Here is a 23,746-nt window from a genome sequence, read left to right as displayed (position 1 = left end):
CGGGTGGTTAGACCTGTATATTGAATATTACATGATTTACAGGTAAGAAGGTATACACAATAGGTGGCCCTACAGTTTAGACATTCTCTATGATTGAACACTTTTCCAGTGGCTTCACTTTTGAACCGATTCCCTGGGATAAGGTACTCACACGCTGTGCAAGTATGATTACTGCACGGGTACACTCCCACACATGTTAGCCATGAGCTCACAGCTTCCCTATTTTCCTGTAATTTGGTTGGTGCCACTATATTTCCGATAGTTTTTGCTTTTCTATAGGAAAATTGGCATCCTTTCTTTGCTATATTGGCCAGGCGGTCATCTGCACTCAATATAGACAAATTTTGTTTTATAATTTCGCAAACAGCGTGATACTGATCGCTGTAATCTGTTACAAAGAATATACCTTGGCCAGAATTTGAGTTGTCTCTCTTCCTAGGTTTGTTTTCTAGTAGAGATTCCCTATCAACTTTCTCTACTTCTCTCTTTATATTTGTCACCATTTGCTTGTTGTACCCTCTCTCCTTAAGCCTTTTTCCCAGAACCTCAGCTTGTTTGTTATACTCTTCTAAATCAGTACAATTTCGCCTCAGCCTCACAAATTGACCTTTGGTGATAGCCTTAAAAATGCCCTTAGGGTGACAACTGTCTGCGTGGAGTACTGTATTTCCCGAAATGGGCTTCCTAAAGATGGTACTTGATATTCCTTCATTCACTGAACCTGTAATTGTAAATGGACAATTGACAACAGTCAAAGAACTGATTAATGCTTTACATCAGGAACTTAATAAGAAAAGTAATGATGAAATTTACCTAAAGTTTGATGATATTTTGCATAAAACAGTTGCAGAGGCTAAACAATTATTGTTGCAGGTTAAACATGGGAAATATTTGCGTGACTAGATGGATTATGATAATAATAGTGTATACATCTGGAATAGAAAAGAAAAATATCAACAGAGAAAAGCGATGCATAATTATAACAGATCTAGAGGTACAGGGAGACGTCAAAGTGAAACAGAGAAAAAAGTTACATTCTCAGACAGTGAAGGAGATTCTTGGGGGGAAGACTCTGCATCTGGGGGGGAAGAGGATATATCTATTCCAATAGAGGGATCTGATCAGAACTATGAAGCTGTTAGACCAAAAGCTTCAGCCCCACCCACTATCTCGATTCTTAAAAGAACAAATGAATTGAGTAAATATGTTGAAACTCCCCCTAAATTATCAGATAGGACATCAGAGGAAAATGATATAGAACAGGTTTTTCCCATGCCCCAACGGAGACCCAGGGGAGGAGGGGGAGGAAGAGGCAGAAGAGGAAGAAGGGGGGACAAGACAGAGAGGAATGGAACAAACAGAATTACAACAACCCCCTACAAGAGAGATATCAGTTACGCAGAGGGAGAAGGGGGAAGAGTACCTGCACAAACGAAATACCAATAAAAATTGTAATTAATCTCTCAAAACATACACTCACACATGAACAAAATAAAGTATTATCACTGGGTTTGGGTTTCTCACCCTCAACATCTTTTGATTTATTTCAAACATTAATTGATGTCAATAACCTAATTAGAAACCTCACCCTAAGAAAACACTTTGCAAACAGTGCAGGTAGTGTGACTCAAATTTTAAGTGAACAACAGGGTAATGAATTATCGTTCACAGAAACATGTGATTTGGTAACATTGGAGACTCTTCTCTCAGAGAACACACTATACACTCAAGACTCAAGAACAGCACACTACATTACCAAGTTTTAAAAACAAGTCCAAATTCTACCCCATACAAGATAGGGGCCCTATTCTAGCGACTTTCCAAAGGAGAGTGGAAAAAGAGTTAACTGAGCTGTCAAACAGTACAAACAATATTAAGAAGAATCTAACATTTAAGGAAAGAAAGGCTCTTCAAGAATTAAGTAACAATAGGGACATAACTATTAGGAATGCAGACAAAGGTGGATCCATAGTGGTCATGGATAGGACATGGTTTGTTGAGGAAGCCCTTAGACAACTAAACGATCCAACACAGTATATGAAATTACGCAGTAATCCAACTAATAGATTTGTGAGGGAACTGGAGCACCTGGTAGATGAAGGAATGGAAGTGGGTTTATTTAACCAAACAACAGCAGAATATTTAATAGTGGAACATCCAATTGTTCCAATATTTAATAATCTACCTAAGGTGCACAAATCACTCACATAAATAACTGGAAGACCAATAGTAAGTGGCATAGGGTCCATAACAGAGAAACTATCACAATGGCTCAACACAATTCTACAACCTATAGTACAATAACTATACAGTTACCTGAGGGATACAAAAGATCTTCTAAATCTTTTGGCAGATTTTCAGTGGAAGCAAGGTTATGGTTGGTTAACCATAGATGTAAAAGCACTGTATACATCTATACAACACGATAAGGGTCTACAAGCTATTGAATTCTTTCTAAGGAGATCAGGTAAATACAGTAGTCAACACATAAATTTCATATTGGAGATAAATGTTTATTGACACACAACTATTTTCTGTTTTTAGGGGGCCTACTACCTCCAGAGGTGTGGAACAGCTATGGGGGCAAAGTTTGACCCCTCATACGCCAACCTGTTCATGGGTTGGTGGGAGCTGTTCCACATCTTTGGAGGTGGTGAGGCCCAACAACATCAGATAAAATTTTACAGAAGCTTTATAGACAATCTGATAATAATCTGGGAAGGAGACAGAGTCAGCAGATGAATATGTGAATAAACTAAATAACAGTTTGGGTATCAGTTTTACACATCAATATAAGGAAAAAAGTGTGGAATACTTAGACATTAAAATTACAGGTTCAGTGAATGAAGGAATATCAAGTACCATCTTTAGGAAGCCCATTTCGGGAAATACAGTACTCCACGCAGACAGTTGTCACGCTAAGGGCATTTTTAAGGCTATCACCAAAGGTCAATTTCTGAGGCTGAGACGAAATTGTACTGATTTAGAAGAGTATAACAAACAAGCTGAGGATCTGGGAAAAAGGCTTAAGGAGAGAGGGTACAACAAGCAAATGGTGACAAATATAAAGAGAGAAGTAGAGAACGTTGAGAGGGAAACCCTACTAGAAAACAAACCTAGGAAGAGAGACAACTCAAATTCTGGCCAAGGTATATTCTTTGTAACAGATTACAGCGATCAGTATCACGCTATTTGCGAAATTATAGAACAAAATTTGTCTATATTGAGTGCAGATGACCGCCTGGCCAATATAGCAAAAAAAGGATGCCAATTTTCCTATAGAAAAGCAAAAACTATCGGAAATATAGTGGCACCAACCAAATTACAGGAAAATAGGGAAGCTGTGAGCTCATTGCTAACATGTGTGGGAGTGTACCTGTGCAGTAATCACACTCGCACAGCGTGTGAGTACCTTATCCCAGGGAATCAGTTCAAAAGTGAAGCCACTGGAAAAGTGTTCAATCATAGAGAATGTCTAAACTGTAGGGCCACCAATTGTGTATACCTTCTTACCTGTAAATCATGTAATATTAAATATACAGGTCTAACCACCCGGGAAGTGAGGAGCCGTATCAGGGAGCACGTAACTAACATCAAGGCAGGTAAAAACACAATTTATGCTTACCTGATAAATTTATTTCTCTTGTGGTGTATCCAGTCCACGGATCATCCATTACTTGTGGGATATTCTCATTCCCAACAGGAAGTTGCAAGAGGACACCCACAGCAGAGCTGTAATATAGCTCCTCCCCTAACTGTCATAGCCAGTCATTCGACCGAAAACAAGCCGAGAAAGGAGGAACCATAGTGTGCAGTGGTTACTGTAGTTTAAATTTAAAAATTACCTGCCTTTAAATGACAGGGCGGGCCGTGGACTGGATACACCACAAGAGAAATAAATTTATCAGGTAAGCATAAATTGTGTTTTCTCTTGTAAGGTGTATCCAGTCCACAGATCATCCATTACTTGTGGGATACCAATACCAAAGCTAAAGTACACGGATGAAGGGAGGGACAAGGCAGGAACTTAAATGGAAGGAACCACTGCCCGTAAAACCTTTCTCCCAAATATAGCCTCCGAAGAAGCAAAAGTATCAAATTTGTAAAATTTTGAAAAAATATGAAGCGAAGACCAAGTCGTCACCTTGCAAATCTGATCAAAAGAAGCCTCATTTTTAAAGGCCCAAGTGGAAGCCACAGCTCTAGTGGAATGAGCTGTAATCCTTTCATGAGGTTGCTGTCCAGCAGTCTCATAGGCTAAGCGGATTAATAAGCTTCTTAGTCAAAAAGAAAAAGAGGTTGCCGAAGCCTTTTGACCTCTCCTCTGTCCAGAGTAGACAACAAACAAAGCAGATGTTTGACGAAAATCTTTAGTAGCTTGTAAGCAAAACTTTAAAGCATGGACCACGTCCAAATTGTGTAACACAAGGATGGAACAATCATCTCTTGATTGATATTCTTGTTAGATACCACCTTAGGTAAGAACCCAGGTTTGGTACGCAGGACTACCTTATCCGTATGAAAAATCAGATAAGGAGAATCACATTGTAAGGCAGATAGCTCAGAGACTCTATGAGCCGAGGAAATAGCTACCAAAAAAAGAACTTTCCAAGATAAAAGCTTGATATCTATGGAATGAAGAGGTTCAAACGGAACTCCTTGAAGAACCTTAAGAACCAAGTTTAAGCTCCATGGTGGAGCAACAGGTTTAAACACAGGCTTCATTCTAACTAAAGCCTGACAAAATGCCTGAACGTCTGGAACATCTGCCAGACGCTTAACTAGCTGACAATCCTTTTTCCAAACCTTCTTGGAGAAAAGATAATATCCTAGCAATCTTGACCTTACTCCATGAGTAACCCTTGGATTCACACCAATAAAGATATCTACGCCATACCTTATGGTAAATTTTCCTGGTGACAGGCTTTCGTGCCTGTCTTAAGGTATCAATAACTGACTCGGAGAAGCCACGCTTTGATAAAATCAAGCGTTCAATCTCCAGGCAGTCAGCCTCAGAGAAATTAGATTTGGATGGTTGAAAGGACCCTGAAGTAGAAGGTCCTGTTTCAGAGGCAGAGACCATGGTGGAAAGGATGACATGTCCACTAGATCTGCATACCAGGTCCTGCGTGGCCACGCAGGTGCTATCAGAATCACCGATGCTCTCTCCTGCTTGATCTTGGCAATCAGTCGAGGGAGCAGAGGAAACGGTGGAAACACATAAGCCAGGTTGAAAGACCAGGGCGCTGCTAGAGCATCTATTATCAGTGTCGCCTTGGGATCCCTGGACCTGGATCCGTAACACGGAAGCTTGGCGTTCTGGCGAGACGCCATGAGATCCAGTTCTGGTTTGCCCCAACGATGAATCAGTTGTGCAAATGCCTCCGGATGGAGTTCCCACTCTCCCGGATGAAAAGTCTGACGACTTAGAAAATCCGCCTCCCAGTGCTCTACACCTGGGATATGGATAGCTGATAGGTGGCAAGAGTGAATCTATGTCCAGCGAATTATTTTTTAAACTTCTAACATCTCTAGGGATGTTGTCCGACTGAAATTTGATCCTTTGTACCTCAGAGTTGCTAACTGAGGCCAAGCCTGAAGAGCCTTGAATATCGCTCTTAGTTCCAGAATATTTAATGGAAGGAGAGACTCCTCCTGAGTCCACGATCCCTGAGCCTTCAGGGAGTTCCAGACTGCACCCCAACCTAGAAGGCTGGCATCTGTCGTAACAATTGTCCAATCTGGCCTGCGAAAGGTCAAACCTTTGGACAGATGGACCCGAGATAGCCACCAGAGAAGAGAATCCCTGGTCTCTTGGTCCAGATTCAGTTGAGGGGACAAATCTGTGTAATCCCCGCTCCACTGACTGAGCATGCATAATTGCAGCGGTCTGAGATGTAAGCGTGCAAACGGCACTATGTCCATTGCCGCTACCATTAAGCCGATTACGTCCATACACTGAACCACCGAAGGGCGCGGAATGGAATGAAGAACCCGGCAGGAATTTAGAAGCTTTGATAACCTGGACTCCGTCAGGTGAATTTTCATTTCTACAGAATCTATCAGAGTCCCTAGAAAGGAAACTCTTGTGAGTGGGGATAGAGAACTCTTTTCCTCGTTCACTTTCCACCCATGCGACCACAGAAATGCCAGTACTACGTCCGTATGAGACTTGGCAATTTGGAAGTTTGACGCCTGTATCAGGATGTCGTCTAAATAAGGGGCTACTGCTATGCCCCGCGGCCTTAGGACCGCCATAAGTGACCCTAGAACCTTTGTAAAGATTCTTGGGGCTGTAGCTAATCCCAAGGGAAGAGCTACAACTGGTAATGCCTGTCTTAAAAGGCAAACCTGAGAAACCGATGATGATCTTTGTGTATCGGAATATGAAGATAAACATCCTTTAGATCCACTGTAGTCATATATTGACCCTCCTGGATCAGTGGTAGGATGGTTCGAATAGTTTCCATCTTGAACGACAGAACTTTGAGGAATTTGTTTAAGATCTTTAGATCCAAAATTGGTCTGAAGGTTCCCTCTTTTTTGGGAACCACAAACAGATTTGAGTAAAAACCCTGTCCCTGTTCCTCCTTTGGAACTGGATGGATCACTCCCATAACTAGGAGGACTCGTACACAGTGTAAGAATGCCTCTCTCTTTATCTGGTGTGCAGATAATTGTGAAAGGAGAAATCTCCCTTTTGGGGGGGAAGCTTTGAAGTCCAGAAGATATCCCTGGGATATAATTTCCAACGCCCAGGGATCCTGAACATCTCTTGCCCACGCCTGGGCAAAGAGTGAAAGTCTGCCCCCTACTAGATCCGTTCCCGGATAGGGGGCCGTTCCTTCATGCAGTCTTAGAGGCAGCAGCAGGCTTTTTTACCTTTTTTCCATGTCAGGTTTGGTCTCCAGATCGTCTTGGATTGAGCAAAAGTTCCCTCTTGTTTATTATTAGAGGAAGTTGATGCCGCACCTGCCTTGAAGTTTTGAAAGGCACGAAAATTAGACTGTTTGGCCCTAGATTTGGACCTGTCCTGAGGAAGGGCATGACCTTTTCCTCCAGTGATATCAGCAATAATCTCCTTCAACCAGGCCTGAATAGGTTCTGCCCCTTGAAGGGAATGTTAAGTAGCTTATATTTTGAAGTCACGTCAGCTGACCATGATCTAAGCCATAGCGCTCTGCGCGCCTGTATAGCAAAACCAGAATTCTTAGCCGTTAGTTTAGTCAAATGAACAATGGCATCAGAATAAAAGAATTGGCTAGCTTAAGTGCTCTAAGTTTGCCAAGTATGTCATCCAATGGAGTCGCTACCTGTAAAGCCTCTTCCAGAGACTCAAACCAGTACGCCGCAGCAGCAGTGACAGGGACAATGCATGCAAGGGGCTGTAGGATAAAACCTTGTTGAATAAATATTTTCTTAAGGTAACCTCTAATTTTTTATCCATTGGATCTAAAAAAAAAAGCACAACTGTCCTCGACAGGGATAGTAGTACGCTTTACTAGAGTAGAAACTGCTCCCTCCACCTTAGGGACTGTCTGCCATAAGTCCCATATGGTGGCGTCTATTGGAAACATTTTTCTAAAAATATTAGGGGAAGAGAACGGCACACCTGGTCTATCCCATTCCTTATTAATAATTTCTGTAAACCTTTTAGGTATTTGGAAAAACATCAGTACACACCGGCACTGCAAAGTATTTATCCAGTCTACACAATTTCTCTGGCACTGCAATGGTATCACAGTCATTCAGAGCAGCTAAAACCTCCCTAAGCAACACTCTGAGGTGTTCAAGCTTAAATTTAAATGTAGAAATATTAGAATCAGGTATCTTTCCTGAGTCATTAACATCACCCACTGACTGAAGCTCTCTTTCCTCAGCTTCTGCATATTGTGAGGCATTATCAGACATGGTTCTTAAAGCGTCAGTATGCTCTGCATTTTGTCTCACCCCAGAGCTATCTCGCTTACCTCTAAGTTCAGGTAGTCTGGCTAATACCGCTGACAGTGTATTATCCATGACTGCCGCCATGTCTTGTAAAGTAAACGCTATGGGCGCCCTAGATGTACTTGGCGCCATTTGAGCGTGAGTCCCTTAAGCGGGAGTCAAAGGGTCTGACACGTGGGGAAAGTTAGTCGGCATAACTTCCCCCTTGTCAGATTCCTCTGGTGATACATTTTTTAAAGACAGAAAAACAGAATTTATGTTTACCTGATAAATTTCTTTCTCCAACGGTGTGTCCGGTCCACGGCGTCATCCTTACTTGTGGGATATTCTCTTCCCCAACAGGAAATGGCAAAGAGCCCAGCAAAGCTGGTCACATGATCCCTCCTAGGCTCCGCCTACCCCAGTCATTCGACCGACGTTAAGGAGGAATATTTGCATAGGAGAAACCATATGGTACCGTGGTGACTGTAGTTAAAGAAAATAAATTATCAGACCTGATTAAAAAAACCAGGGCGGGCCGTGGACCGGACACACCGTTGGAGAAAGAAATTTATCAGGTAAACATAAATTCTGTTTTCTCCAACATAGGTGTGTCCGGTCCACGGCGTCATCCTTACTTGTGGGAACCAATACCAAAGCTTTAGGACACGGATGAAGGGAGGGAGCAAATCAGGTCACCTAAATGGAAGGCACCACGGCTTGCAAAACCTTTCTCCCAAAAATAGCCTCAGAAGAAGCAAAAGTATCAAACTTGTAAAATTTGGTAAAAGTGTGCAGTGAAGACCAAGTCGCTGCCCTACATATCTGATCAACAGAAGCCTCGTTCTTGAAGGCCCATGTGGAAGCCACAGCCCTAGTGGAATGAGCTGTGATTCTTTCGGGAGGCTGCCTTCCGGCAGTCTCGTAAGCCAATCTGATGATGCTTTTAATCCAAAAAGAGAGAGAGGTAGAAGTTGCTTTTTGACCTCTCCTTTTACCTGAATAAACCACAAACAAGGAAGATGTTTGTCTAAAATCCTTTGTAGCATCTAAATAGAATTTTAGAGCGCGAACAACATCCAAATTGTGCAACAAACGTTCCTTCTTTGAAACTGGTTTCGGACACAGAGAAGGTACGATAATCTCCTGGTTAATGTTTTTGTTAGAAACAACTTTTGGAAGAAAACCAGGTTTAGTACGTAAAACCACCTTATCTGCATGGAACACCAGATAAGGAGGAGAACACTGCAGAGCAGATAATTCTGAAACTCTTCTAGCAGAAGAAATTGCAACTAAAAACAAAACTTTCCAAGATAATAACTTAATATCAACGGAATGTAAGGGTTCAAACGGAACCCCCTGAAGAACTGAAAGAACTAAATTGAGACTCCAAGGAGGAGTCAAAGGTTTGTAAACAGGCTTGATTCTAACCAGAGCCTGAACAAAGGCTTGAACATCTGGCACAGCTGCCAGCTTTTTGTGAAGTAACACCGACAAGGCAGAAATCTGTCCTTTCAGGGAACTTGCCGATAATCCTTTTTCCAATCCTTCTTGAAGGAAGGATAGAATCCTAGGAATCTTAACCTTGTCCCAAGGGAATCCTTTAGATTCACACCAACAGATATATTTTTTCCAAATTTTGTGGTAAATCTTTCTAGTTACAGGCTTTCTGGCCTGAACAAGAGTATCGATAACAGAATCTGAGAAACCTCGCTTCGATAAAATCAAGCGTTCAATCTCCAAGCAGTCAGCTGGAGTGAAACCAGATTCGGATGTTCGAACGGACCCTGAACAAGAAGGTCTCGTCTCAAAGGTAGCTTCCAAGGTGGAGCCGATGACATATTCACCAGATCTGCATACCAAGTCCTGCGTGGCCACGCAGGAGCTATCAAGATCACCGACGCCCTCTCCTGATTGATCCTGGCTACCAGCCTGGGGATGAGAGGAAACGGCGGGAACACATAAGCTAGTTTGAAGGTCCAAGGTGCTACTAGTGCATCCACTAGAGCCGCCTTGGGATCCCTGGATCTGGACCCGTAGGAGGGAACTTTGAAGTTCTGACGAGAGGCCATTAGATCCATGTCTGGAATGCCCCACAGCTGAGTGACTTGGGCAAAGATTTCCGGATGGAGTTCCCACTCCCCCGGATGCAATGTCTGACGACTCAGAAAATCCGCTTCCCAATTTTCCACTCCCGGGATGTGGATAGCAGACAGGTGGCAGGAGTGAGACTCCGCCCATAGAATAATCTTGGTCACTTCTTCCATCGCTAGGGAACTCCTTGTTCCCCCCTGATGGTTGATGTACGCAACAGTCGTCATGTTGTCTGATTGAAACCGTATGAACTTGGTCCTCGCTAGCTGAGGCCAAGCCTTGAGAGCATTGAATATCGCTCTCAGTTCCAGAATATTTATCGGTAGAAGAGATTCTTCCCGAGACCAAAGACCCTGAGCTTTCAGGGATCCCCAGACCGCGCCCCAGCCCATCAGACTGGCGTCGGTCGTGACAATGACCCACTCTGGTCTGCGGAATGTCATCCCTTGTGACAGGTTGTCCAGGGACAGCCACCAACGGAGTGAGTCTCTGGTCCTCCGATTTACTTGTATCTTTGGAGACAAGTCTGTATAGTCCCCATTCCACTGACTGAGCATGCACAGTTGTAATGGTCTTAGATGAATGCGCGCAAAAGGAACTATGTCCATTGCCGCTACCATCAACCCGATCACTTCCATGCACTGAGCTACGGAAGGAAGAGGAACGGAATGAAGTATCCGACAAGAGTCCAGAAGTTTTGTTTTTCTGGCCTCTGTTAGAAAAATCCTCATTTCTGAGGAGTCTATAATTGTTCCCAAGAAGGGAACCCTTGTTGACGGGGATAGTGAACTCTTTTCCACGTTCACTTTCCAGCCGTGAGATCTGAGAAAGGCCAGGACGATGTCCGTGTGAGCCTTTGCTCGAGGGAGGGACGACGCTTGAATCAGAATGTCGTCCAGGTAAGGTACTACTGCAATGCCCCTTGGTCTTAGCACCGCTAGAAGGGACCCTAGTACCTTTGTGAAAATCCTTGGAGCAGTGGCTAATCCGAAAGGAAGCGCCACAAACTGGTAATGTTTGTCCAGGAATGCAAACCTTAGGAACCGATGATGTTCCTTGTGGATAGGAATATGTAGATACGCATCCTTTAAATCCACCGTGGTCATGAATTGACCTTCCTGGATGGAAGGAAGGATAGTTCGAATGGTTTCCATCTTGAACGATGGGACCTTGAGAAATTTGTTTAAGATCTTGAGATCTAAGATTGGTCTGAACGTTCCCTCTTTTTTGGGAACTATGAACAGATTGGAGTAGAACCCCATCCCTTGTTCTCTTAATGGAACAGGATGAATCACTCCCATTTTTAACAGGTCTTCTACACAATGTAAGAACGCCTGTCTTTTTATGTGGTCTGAAGACAACTGAGACCTGTGGAACCTTCCCCTTGGGGGAAGTCCCTTGAATTCCAGAAGATAACCCTGGGAGACTATTTCTAGCGCCCAAGGATCCAGAACATCTCTTGCCCAAGCCTGAGCGAAGAGAGAGAGTCTGCCCCCCACCAGATCCGGTCCCGGATCGGGGGCCAATATTTCATGCTGTCTTGGTAGCAGTGGCAGTTTTCTTGGCCTGCTTTCCCTTGTTCCAGCCTTGCATTGGTCTCCAAGCTGGCTTGGCTTGAGAAGTATTACCCTCTTGCTTAGAGGACGTAGCACTTTGGGCTGGTCCGTTTTTACGAAAGGGACGAAAATTAGGTCTATTTTTTGCCTTGAAAGGCCGATCCTGAGGAAGGGCGTGGCCCTTACCCCCAGTGATATCAGAGATAATCTCTTTCAAGTCAGGGCCAAACAGCGTTTTCCCCTTGAAAGGAATGTTTAGTAGCTTGTTCTTGGAAGACGCATCAGCCGACCAAGATTTCAACCAAAGCGCTCTGCGCGCCACAATAGCAAACCCAGAATTCTTAGCCGCTAACCTAGCCAATTGCAAAGTGGCGTCTAGAGTGAAAGAATTAGCCAATTTGAGAGCATTGATTCTGTCCATAATCTCCTCATAAGGAGGAGAATCACTATCGAGCACCTTTATCAGTTCATCAAACCAGAAATATGCGGCTGTAGTGACAGGGACAATGCATGAAATGGGTTGTAGAAGGTAACCCTGCTGAACAAACATCTTTTTAAGCAAACCTTCTAATTTTTTATCCATAGGATCTTTGAAAGCACAACTATCCTCTATGGGTATAGTGGTGCGTTTGTTTAAAGTAGAAACCGCTCCCTCGACCTTGGGGACTGACTGCCATAAGTCCTTTCTGGGGTCGACCATAGGAAACAATTTTTTAAATATGGGGGGAGGGACGAAAGGAATACCGGGCCTTTCCCATTCTTTATTAACAATGTCCGCCACCCGCTTGGGTATAGGAAAAGCTTCTGGGAGCCCCGGCACCTCTAGGAACTTGTCCATTTTACATAGTTTCTCTGGGATGACCAACCTTTCACAATCATCCAGAGTGGATAATACCTCCTTAAGCAAAATGCGGAGATGTTCCAACTTAAATTTAAATGTAATCACATCAGATTCAGCCTGATGAGAAATGTTCCCTGAATCAGTAATTTCTCCCTCAGACAAAACCTCCCTGGCCCCCTCAGATTGGGTTAGGGGCCCTTCAGAGATATTAATATCAGCGTCGTCATGCTCTTCAGTAACTAAAACAGAGCAGCCACGCTTACGCTGACAAGGGTTCATTTTGGCTAAAATGTTTTTGACAGAATTATCCATTACAGCCGTTAATTGTTGCATAGTAAGGAGTATTGGCGCGCTAGATGTACTAGGGGCCTCCTGAGTGGGCAAGACTCGTGTAGACGAAGGAGGGAATGATGCAGTACCATGCTTACTCCCCTCACTTGAGGAATCATCTTGGGCATCATTGTCATTATCACATAAATCACATTTATTTAAATGAATAGGAATTCTGGCTTCCCCACATTCAGAACACAGTCTATCTGGTAGTTCAGACATGTTAAACAGGCATAAACTTGATAAGAAAGTACAAAAAACGTTTTAAAATAAAACCGTTACTGTCACTTTAAATTTTAAACTGAACACACTTTATTACTGCAATTGCGAAAAAACATGAAGGAATTGTTCAAAATTCACCAAATTTTCACCACAGTGTCTTAAAGCCTTAAAAATATTGCACACCAAATTTGGAAGCTTTAACCCTTAAAATAACGGAACCGGAGCCGTTTTAAGCTTTAACCCCTTTACAGTCCCTGGTATCTGCTTTGCTGAGACCCAACCAAACCCAAAGGGGAATACGATACCAATGACGCCTTCAGAAAGTCTTTTCAAAGTATCAGAGCTCCTCTCACATGCGACTGCATGCCATGCCTCTCAAAAACAAGTGCGCCACACCGGCGCGAAAATGAGACTCTGCTTATGCTTTGGGAAAGCCCCTAAGAAATAAGGTGTCTAATACAGTGCCTGCCGATATTATTATATCAAAATACCCAGATAAAATGATTCCTCAAGGCTAAATATGTGTTAATAAAGAATCGATTTAGCCCAGAAAAGTCTACAGTCTAAATAAGCCCTTGTGAAGCCCTTATTTACGATCGTAATAAACATGGCTTACCGGATCCCATAGGGAAAATGACAGCTTCCAGCATTACATCGTCTTGTTAGAATGTGTCATACCTCAAGCAGCAAGAGACTGCACACTGTTCCCCCAACTGAAGTTAATTGCTCTCAACAGTCCTGTGTGGAACAGCCATGGATTTTAGTTACGGTTGCTAAAATCATTTTCCTCATACAAACAGAAATCTTCATCTCTTTTCTGTTTCTGAGTAAATAGTACATACCAGCACTATTTCAAAATAACAAACTCTTGATTGAATAATAGAAAACTACAGTTAAACACTAAAAAACTCTAAGCCATCTCCGTGGAGATGTTGCCTGTACAACGGCAAAGAGAATGACTGGGGTAGGCGGAGCCTAGGAGGGATCATGTGACCAGCTTTGCTGGGCTCTTTGCCATTTCCTGTTGGGGAAGAGAATATCCCACAAGTAAGGATGACGCCGTGGACCGGACACACCTATGTTGGAGAAATGATCTTTATTGCATAAAATGAAATCAGTACATTTGGTACACATTCTAAGAGGGGGTTCCACCATGGCTTTTAAACATAATAAACAAGGAGTTTCTTCTATGTCAGACATGTTTATACAGAATAGCAATGAGACTAGCAAGCTTGGAAAACACTTTAAATCAAGTTAACAAGCAAATATAAAAAACGGTACTGTGCCTTTAAGAGAAACAAATTTTGTCAGAATTTGAAAAACAGTGAAAAAATGCAGTAAATCAAACGAAATTTTTACAGTGTGTATAATAGGCTAACAGAGCATTGCACCCACTTGCAAATGGATGATTAACGTTTTATATTGTAAATATCATAAGGGTATTACCCCTGGGAGCAAGCATGATACCAGTCGTTATTAAATCACTGTATTCAGGCTTAACTTACATTAATCCGGTATCAGCAGCATTTTCTAGTGTTTTCCATCTCTAGAAAAAATTATAACTGCACATACCTGATAGCAGAATAAACTGCACGCCATTCTCTCGCTGAAGTTACTTCATCTGTGTAATCCCCTCAGACATATGTGAGAATAGCAATGGATCTTAGTTACAACCTGCTAAGATCATAGAAACCTCAGGCAGATTCTTCTTCTATTTACTGCCTGAGATAAAATAGCACAACTCCGGTACTATTTAAAAATAAACTTTTGATTGAAGAAAATAAACTAGCTATATTTAACCACTCTCTCCTACAACGTCCTTGCTTGTTGAGAGTTGCAAGAGAATGACTGGCTATGACAGTTAGGGGAGGAGCTATATTACAGCTCTGCTGTGGGTGTCCTCTTGCAACTTTCTGTTGGGAATGAGAATATCCCACAAGTAATGGATGATACGTGGACTGGATACACCTTACAAGAGAAATGACTACACCTTTAATTGAACATTTCCTGAGAAAACATAATAAAAGTCCAAACACTCTGGGGTGGACAATCATACAGAAGGTAAAAAACCCAAAAAGGGGGGGGGGGGGGTATAAATTATATCCTATCAAAACAGGAGGTGTTTTGGATGATAAAGTTATAGACCAGAATCCCAAAAGGATTGAATCTGGAATCAGATGTAATTAATTTTTGGCAGTAAGTGCTGATAATGCAGTTACCAGTAGGATAATTTGAGAAATAGTGAGATGTACATAACAACAATGTAGATAATAGTACGAAATATAAGAGGGTTATGACAATCCCAGCCTAGGTATCAAACCTTTTATAAGTGAGATTGGCGACACAAATAAAATTATCAAACAATGCTGAAAAGAATGATAACACTGAAAGAGGCTATTGGGAGTCAAAAATAAATATAAATAGCTTAGAAATATAATATCCGAATAAGTCACGCAGGGATTGAAATAGCTAACAAAACGTAATAAGCAAAACTGAAAAACATAATTTATGCTTACCTGATAAATTTATTTCTCTTGTGGTGTATCCAGTCCACGGATCATCCATTACTTGTGGGATATTCTCCTTCCCAACAGGAAGCTGCAAGAGGATCACCCACAGCAGAGCTGTCTATATAGCTCCTCCCCTAACTGCCACTACCAGTCATTCGACCGAAGACAAGCAAGAGAAAGGAGAAACCATAGGGTGCAGTGGTAACTGTAGTTTAAAAATAAAAAACACCTGCCTTAAAATGACAGGGCGGGCCGTGGACTGGATACACCACAAGAGAAATAAATTTATCAGGTAAGCATAAATTATGTTTTCTCTTGTAAGGTGTATCCAGTCCACGGATCATCCATTACTTGTGGGATACCAATACCAAAGCTATAGGACACGGATGAAGGGAGGGACAAGGCAGGCACTTAAACGGAAGGCACCACTGCCTGCAAGACCTTTCTCCCAAAAATAGCCTCCGAAGAAGCAAAAGTATCAAATTTATAGAACTTTGAAAAAGTATGAAGCGAAGACCAAGTCGCCGCCTTACAAATCTGTTCAACAGAAGCCTCATTTTTAAAGGCCCATGTGGAAGCTACCGCTCTAGTAGAATGAGCTGTAATCCTTTCAGGAGGCTGCTGGCCAGCAGTCTCATAAGCTAAGCGTATTATACTCCTAAGCCAAAAAGAAAGAGGTTGCCGAAGCCTTTTGGCCTCTCCTCTGTCCAGAGTAGACAACAAACAATGCAGATGTTTGACGAAAATCTTTAGTAGACGTTCCTTCTTTGAAGAAGGATTAGGACACAGTGACGGTACAACAATCTCCTGATTGATATTTTTATTAGATACCACCTTAGGTAAAAAAACAGGTTTGGTACGTAACACTACCTTATCTGCATGAAAAATTAGATAAGGGGAATCACATTGTAAAGCAGATAACTCCGAAACTCTTCGAGCCGAGGAGATAGCTACTAAAAACAGAACCTTCCAGGATAAGAGCTTAATATCTATGGAATGCAAAGGTTCAAACGGAACCCCTTGAAGAACCTTAAGAACTAAATTTAAACTCCAAGGCGGAGCAACAGGTTTAAACACAGGCTTGATTCTGTCTAAAGCCTGACAAAACGCCTGCACGTCTGGAACCTCAGCCAGACGTTTGTGCAAAAGAATAGACAGAGCAGAAATCTGTCCTTTTAAGGAACTAGCTGACAAACCCTTCTCCACTCCTTCTTGGAGAAAAGATAATATCCTAGGAATCCTGACCTTACTCCATGAGTAACCCTTGGATTTACACCAATGAAGATATTTACACCATATCTTATGATAGATTTTCCTGGTGACAGGCTTTCGCGCCTGTATTAAGGTATCAATGACCGACTCGGAGAAACCACGCTTTGATAAAATCAAGCGTTCAATCTCCAAGCAGTCAGCCGCAGAGAAATTAGATTTGGATGGTTGAAAGGACCCTGAAGTAGAAGGTCCTGCCTCAGAGGCAGAGTCCATGGTGGAAAGGATGACATGTCCACCAGATCTGCATACCAAGTCCTGCATGGCCACGCAGGTCCTATCAAAATTACCAATGCTCTCTCCTGTTTGATCTTGGCAATCAGACGAGGGAGCAGAGGAAACGGTGGAAACACATAAGCCAGGTTGAAGGACCAAGGCGCTGCTAGAGCATCTATCAGCGCTGCCTTGGGATCCCTGGACCTGGATCCGTAACAAGGAAGCTTGGCGTTCTGGCGAGACGCCATGAGATCCAGTTCTGGTTTGCCCCAACGTTGAATCAACTGTGCAAACACCTCCGGGTGGAGCTCCCACTCCCCCGGATGAAAAGTCTGACGACTTAGAAAATCTGCCTCCCAGTTCTCTACTCCTGGGATATGGATAGCTGATAGATGGCAAGAGTGAATCTCTGCCCATTGAATTATCTTTGAAACCTCAAACATCGCTAGGGAACTCCTTGTTCCCCCTTGATGGTTGATGTAAGCTACAGTCGTGATGTTGTCCGACTGAAATCTGATGAACCTCACTGCCGCTAGCTGAGGCCAAGCCTGAAGAGCATTGAATATCGCTCTTAGTTCCAGAATGTTTATTGGAAGGAGTGCCTCCTCCTGAGTCCACGACCCCTGAGCCTTCAGAGAGTTCCAGACTGCACCCCAGCCCAGAAGACTGGCATCTGTTGTTACTATTGTCCAATCTGGCCTGTGGAAGGTCATACCTTTGGACAGATGGACCCGAGATAGCCACCAGAGAAGAGAATCCCTGGTCTCTTGATCCAGATTTAGTAGAGGGGACAAATCTATGTAATCCCCATTCCACTGACTGAGCATGCAGAGTTGCAGCGGTCTGAGATGTAGGCGGGCAAACGGAACTATGTCCATTGCCGCTACCATTAAGCCGATTACTTCCATACACTGAGCCACTGAAGGGCAAGAAGTAGAATAAATAACACGGCAGGAATTTAGAAGTTTTGACAACCTGTCCTCTGTCAAACTCTTGTGAGAGGGGATAGAGAACTCTTCTTTTCATTCACTTTCCACCCATGAGACCTCAGGAATGCCAGAACAATGTCCGTATGGGACTTGGCAATTTGGAAATTCGACGCCTGTATCAGAATGTCGTCTAAGTAAGAGGCTACTGCTATGCCCCGCGGCCTTAGGAACGCCAGAAGTGACCCCAGAACCTTCGTAAAGATTCTTGGTGCCGTAGCTAACCCAAAGGGAAGAGCCACAAACTGGTAATGCCTGTCTAGGAAGGCGAACCTGAGAAACCGATGATGATCTTTGTGTATCGGAATGTGAAGATAAGCATCCTTTAAGTCCACGGTAGTCATGTATTGACCCTCCTGGATCATAGGTAGGATGGTTCAAATAGTCTCCATCTTGAAAGATGGGACCCTGAGAAATTTGTTTAGGATCTTGAGATCTAAGATTGGTCTGAAGGTTCCCTCTTTCTTGGGAACCACAAAGAGATTTGAATAGAAGCCTTGCCCCTGTTCCTCCTTTGGAACTGGGTGGATCACTCCCCTAACTAGGAGGTCTTGAACACAATGTAAGAATGCCTCTCTCTTTATCTGGTCTGCAGATAATTGTGAGAGTTGAAATCTTCCTTTTGGGGAAGAAGCTTTGAAGTCCAGAAGATATCCCTGGGACACAATTTCCAACGCCCAGGGATCCTTGACATCTCTTGCCCAAGCCTGGGCGAAGAGAGAAAGTCTGCCCCCTACTAGATCCGTTACCGGATCGGGGGCTAATCTTTCATGATGTCTTAAGAGGCAGCAGCAGGCTTCTTGGCCTGCTTACCTTTGTTCCAGGCCTGGTTAGGTCTCCAGACCGGCTTGGACTGGGCAAAATTTCCCTCTTGTTTTGCATTAGAGGGAGTTGATGCCGCGCTCGTCTTAAAGTTTCGAAAGGCACGAAAATTAGTTTGTTTGGTCCTTAATTTATTAGACCTATCCTGAGGAAGGGCATGACCTTTTCCTCCAGTAATATTAGAAATGATCTCCTTCAGTCCAGGCCCGAATAGGGTCTGCCCCTTGAAGGGAATGTTGAGAAGCTTAGACTTTGAAGTAACATCAGATGACCAGGATACGCGCCTGTATAGCAAAACCTGAGTTCTTAGCCGTTAGTTTGGTTAAATGAACAACGGCGTCAGAAACAAATGAATTGGCTAGCTTAAACGCTTTAAGCTCGTCAAGTATATCATCCAATGGAGTTTCTACCTGTAAGGCCTCTTCCAAAGACTCAAACCAGAAGGCCGCAGCAGCAGTGACCGGGGCAATGCATGCAAGAGGCTGGAGAATAAAACCTTGTTGAATAAACATTTTCTTAAGGTAACCCTCTAACTTTTTATCCATTGGATCTAGGAAAGCACAACTGTCCTCGACGGGAATAGTTGTACGCTTAGCTAGGGTAGAAACTGCTCCCTCCACCCTAGGGACCGTTTGCCATAAGTCCCGTGTAGCGGCATCTATTGGAAACATTTTCTTAAACATAGGAGGGGGAGAGAACGGTACACCTGGTCTATCCCATTCCTTAGTAATAATTTCTGAAAACCTTTTAGGTATTGGAAAAACATCAGTGTAAACAGGCACTGCATAGTAGTTATCCAATCTACACAATTTCTCTGGCACTATAATGGTGTCACAGTCATCCAGAGTAGCTAAAACTTCCCTGAGCAACACGCGGAGGTGTTCAAGCTTAAATTAAAATGTAGACATATCAGAATCAGGTTGAAGCATCTTCCCTGAGTCAGAAAAATCACCCACAGAAAGAAGCTCTCCTGCCTCAGCTTCTGCATATTGTGAGGGGATATCAGACATAGCTACTAAAGCGTCAGAGAGCTCTGCATTTTTTCTAGTCCCAGAGCTGTCTCGCTTTCCTTGTAACCCTGGTAGTTTGGACAACACCGCTGTAAGGGTATGATCCATAACTGCCGCCATATCTTGTAAGGTAAACGCATTGGACGCGCTAGATGTACTTGGCGCCACTTGAGCGGGAGTCCCTTGAGCGGGAGTCAAAGGTTCTGACACGTGGGGCGAGTTAGTCGGCATAACTTCCCCCTTGTCAGTTTTCTCTGGTGATAAATTTTTTAAAGACAGAATATGATCTTTATAACAAAGTAAAATCAGTACATTTGGTACACATTCTAAGAGGGGGTTCCACAATGCCTTCTAAACATAATGAACAAGGAGTTTCCTCTATGTCAGACATGTTTAAACAGACTAGCAATGAGACCAGCAAGCTTGGAAAACACTTTGATAAATGTAAACAAGCAAAAAATAAAAACGGTACTGTGCCTTTAAGAGAAACAAATTTTGTCAGAAATTGAAAAACAGTGATAAAAAGCAGTAAATCTTACAAAATTTTTACAGTGTGTATAATAGACTAACAGAGCATTGCACCCACTTGCAAATGGATGATTAACCCCTTAGTTTCAAAACCGTATAAAAAAAACGATATAAACGTTTTTTTAACAGTCACAACAAACTGCCACAGCTCTGCTGTGGCCCTACCTGCCCATACAACAACTTTTGAAGGCACAAAAACCCTTTGTAGAGGTCCTAAGTGTTCAGGGGACTCCTTCAGGGAAGCTGGAAGTCTCAAGCTGCAAAAACTACTGCACGATTTAGGCCTGAAATTAGGCCCCTCCCAACCTGTACTCACAGTGAGAGGGCCATAAAAAACTATCCCTAGGCAAAATCTAGCCAGCCATGTGGAAGAAAGTGGGCCCCAATAAAGTTTTATCACCAATATGTAGAACAAAACGTTTAAACACTTCCAGCAAACGTTATCTTATTTTCAGTAATGTGAGAAAGTAATAAGAATATTACCTTTTACAGCAAGCATGATACAAGTCGTTATTAAATCACTGTAATCAGGCTTACCTTAAATAAATCCGGTATTAACAGCATTTTCTAGCATATTCATTTCTCTAGAAAAATTTAAACTGCACATACCTCATAGCAGGAGACCCTGCACGCCATTCCCCCAGTTGAAGTTACCTCATCTCTTCAGTTATGTGTGAGAACAGCAATGGATCTTAGTTACAACCTGCTAAGATCATCAAAAACCACAGGCAGACTCTTCTTCAACTTTCTGCCTGAGGCTAAAACAGTACAACTCCGGTACCATTTGAAAATAATAAACTTTTGATTGAAGATAAACTACATAAATACCACATCTCTCTAGTTACTTCCTATCTTGTCGAGAGCTGCAAGAGAATGACTGGTAGTGGCAGTTAGGGGAGGAGCTATATAGACAGCTCTGCTGTGGGTGATCCTCTTGCAGCTTCCTGTTGGGAAGGAGAATATCCCACAAGTAATGGATGATCCGTGGACTGGATACACTTTACAAGAGAAATGTATTTTTATTCTCAAACAATACATGGGAGATTAATAGTATTCAAAAGTATAAATGAAAGAAACGGAAAGAAAAAATGCTTATACAACTGCATATCACACCATGTAACACGCTTTACTATATATCATAATGAGCTATCGCATATCCCAAAAAGTAATGAGTAGTTAAATTCAAACAAGGCGGAAATTGAAACAATTTATATTGTGAGTTAAAAACATAAGTATTGTCCTGTATCGATGAAATGTATCAATGAATGAAATTTGTAGCGTCATGTTTAGAGTAACCAATTAAATGTGATTAACTGTTTTAAATAAACGGGGGTGTGTATAGTGGGTCATACAGCTTGGACTACGGCGATTAGCCGAAAAGCGTCAGCTGACCCCATGGCGCTACCGTTGGTCGATATGAGTGTTTGAAGAAATACTCTACCTTTCTTTTTGCTGCCACAAAGGATTTTAATTGAATGAAAATAAAGCATTTCGATTTTAATGAGTTCCCCGGGTGAGTTTCTTTCATTAAGTTGATTCCAGCACCTGAAACTCGGGTTGAACTCTATACTGAAGAGCGGAAACACAGATCCCGGATGCACACAGTGCTTGCAGAGCAGGAAGGAGCCGTGTCAGCGTTGCCGAGGAGGAGAGGAGCAGCGGTGAGTAAAATAATTCAAGTAATGCAGGCATAGCCCCTTTGCGATATATAAAGTATCTTTCTCATACCGCAATTAGCTCTCTCCGTGGACCGGAACCGGTCTGTCACACAAAGGGACAATTAAAAGAATATATGTGTGAACGTACATAAGACCGAGACTGACCCGATTTTTCACAATACTGTGTTTACCTTCTTGTGTTTATCTTTTGGAGTGTAATACACTGAAGTTATAATACGAGTGGATCGTGACTATGTATGGACAGAAATACTGAAAAAGAGATCTTTTATACGGAATAGCCGATTTTAATGTGAGAAGGTTAATTTTGTATATTGACATTGGTAGAACCGATGTCAGGCAGCAAAGTTCCAACAGATACTTCTGAGGCAGGATCAGATTGAGACATCTTGCAGTATGTAAAAGAAAAAACAACATATAAAGCAAAATGATCAATTTCCTTATATGACAGTTTCTGGAATGGGAAAAAATGCAAAGAGCTTAGCCCTCTGACATAGAGAAAGGCAAGAGGCAAACAGCAATGGGGTATAAAATGAATGAAAAATTTGGCGCCAATTATGACGCACAAGGTAAGAGAAAAATTTTTGGCGCCAACAATATCCGGAAATGACACACTTGCGTCACAACCGTGTGTAAGGCTTCCGCGTCAACTACGACGCCGGATATTACGAACTTGCGTCAGACGTACTTTTCGCGCCAAAAAAATTATCGCGCCAAGAATGACGCAATAAAGTCTAGCATTTGGCGCACCCGCAGGCCTAATGCTGCCCGCAATTTGTAAAGTAGTCAATTTGAAAAAAAGACTAAACCCCAGGAAATAAAAAAATATTTCTTAATATGTTTATTTCCCCAAATATGAAACTGACAGTCTGCTCAAGGAAATACATGAATCTGGCAAATATAAGTACAATACATATATTTAGAACTTTATATAAATGCATAAAGTGCCAGACCATAGCTGGGGTGTCTTAAGTAATAAAAAACATACTTACCAAAAAAAGACACCCATCCATATATAGCAGATAGCCAAACCAGTACTGAAACAGTTATCAGTAGAGGTAATGGTATATGAGAGTATATCGTCGATCTGAAAAGGGAGGTAGGAGATGAATCTCTACGACCGATAACAGAGAACATTTGAAATAGACCCCCGTTAGGGAAATCATTGCATTCAATAGGTGATACTCTCTTCACGTCCCCCTGACATTCGCTGTACTCTGAGAGGAATCGGGCTTCAACAAAAGCTGAGAAGCGCATGTCAACGTAGAAATCTTAGCACAAACTTACTTCATCACCTCCATAGGAGGCAAAGTTTGTAAAACTGAATTGTGGGTGTGGTGAGGGGTGTATTTATAGGCATTTTGAGGTTTTGGAAACTTTGCCCCTCCTGGTAGGATTGTATATCCCATACGTCACTAGCCAATTACTCTAGTCAATTACATGAAAGAAATAATTTTTTATCCAGAGCAACAGGACAAAATCAAAAGCATAAGTGACTTTCAAACTTTATATTAGTGGCATTGAGAATGTTCTACATTTAACTTAAGAAACAAGTAGTTTAGGTTTGGTGAATATGTCTACAGGAGTTATTAATCAACTGAAATAACATTATTTTAAAGATCACAAATAGTATTTCATATTGGTCTTACTGTATATATAGCCAGGAGGGCCAGCTGATTGTATGGCCGGCCATTCTTTGGAGCGATTTGTTGAGCTTTCAAATACCAACTGTAAAAGAAAGAAATTCAGGTGTGGAGCAA

General features: G+C 42.4%; 1 protein-coding gene across 3 annotated transcripts in view; it reads right to left on the bottom strand.

The window, feature by feature from the left end:
- Window positions 1-23,746, bottom strand: part of SMG6 (SMG6 nonsense mediated mRNA decay factor) — a 759,224-nt gene that overhangs the window by 627,614 nt on the left and 107,864 nt on the right. For all 3 annotated transcript variants that reach the window (XM_053706210.1, XM_053706211.1, XM_053706212.1), the window contains exon 6: window positions 23,636-23,714. In XM_053706210.1, the coding sequence (XP_053562185.1) occupies window positions 23,636-23,714 (79 nt within the window). The remainder of the gene's footprint in view (window positions 1-23,635; window positions 23,715-23,746) is intronic.

Source organism: Bombina bombina, chromosome 3 (assembly GCF_027579735.1).
Source record: "Bombina bombina isolate aBomBom1 chromosome 3, aBomBom1.pri, whole genome shotgun sequence".
Classification (NCBI taxonomy): domain Eukaryota; kingdom Metazoa; phylum Chordata; class Amphibia; order Anura; family Bombinatoridae; genus Bombina; species Bombina bombina.
This window is presented reverse-complemented; position numbering and strand designations above follow the sequence as displayed.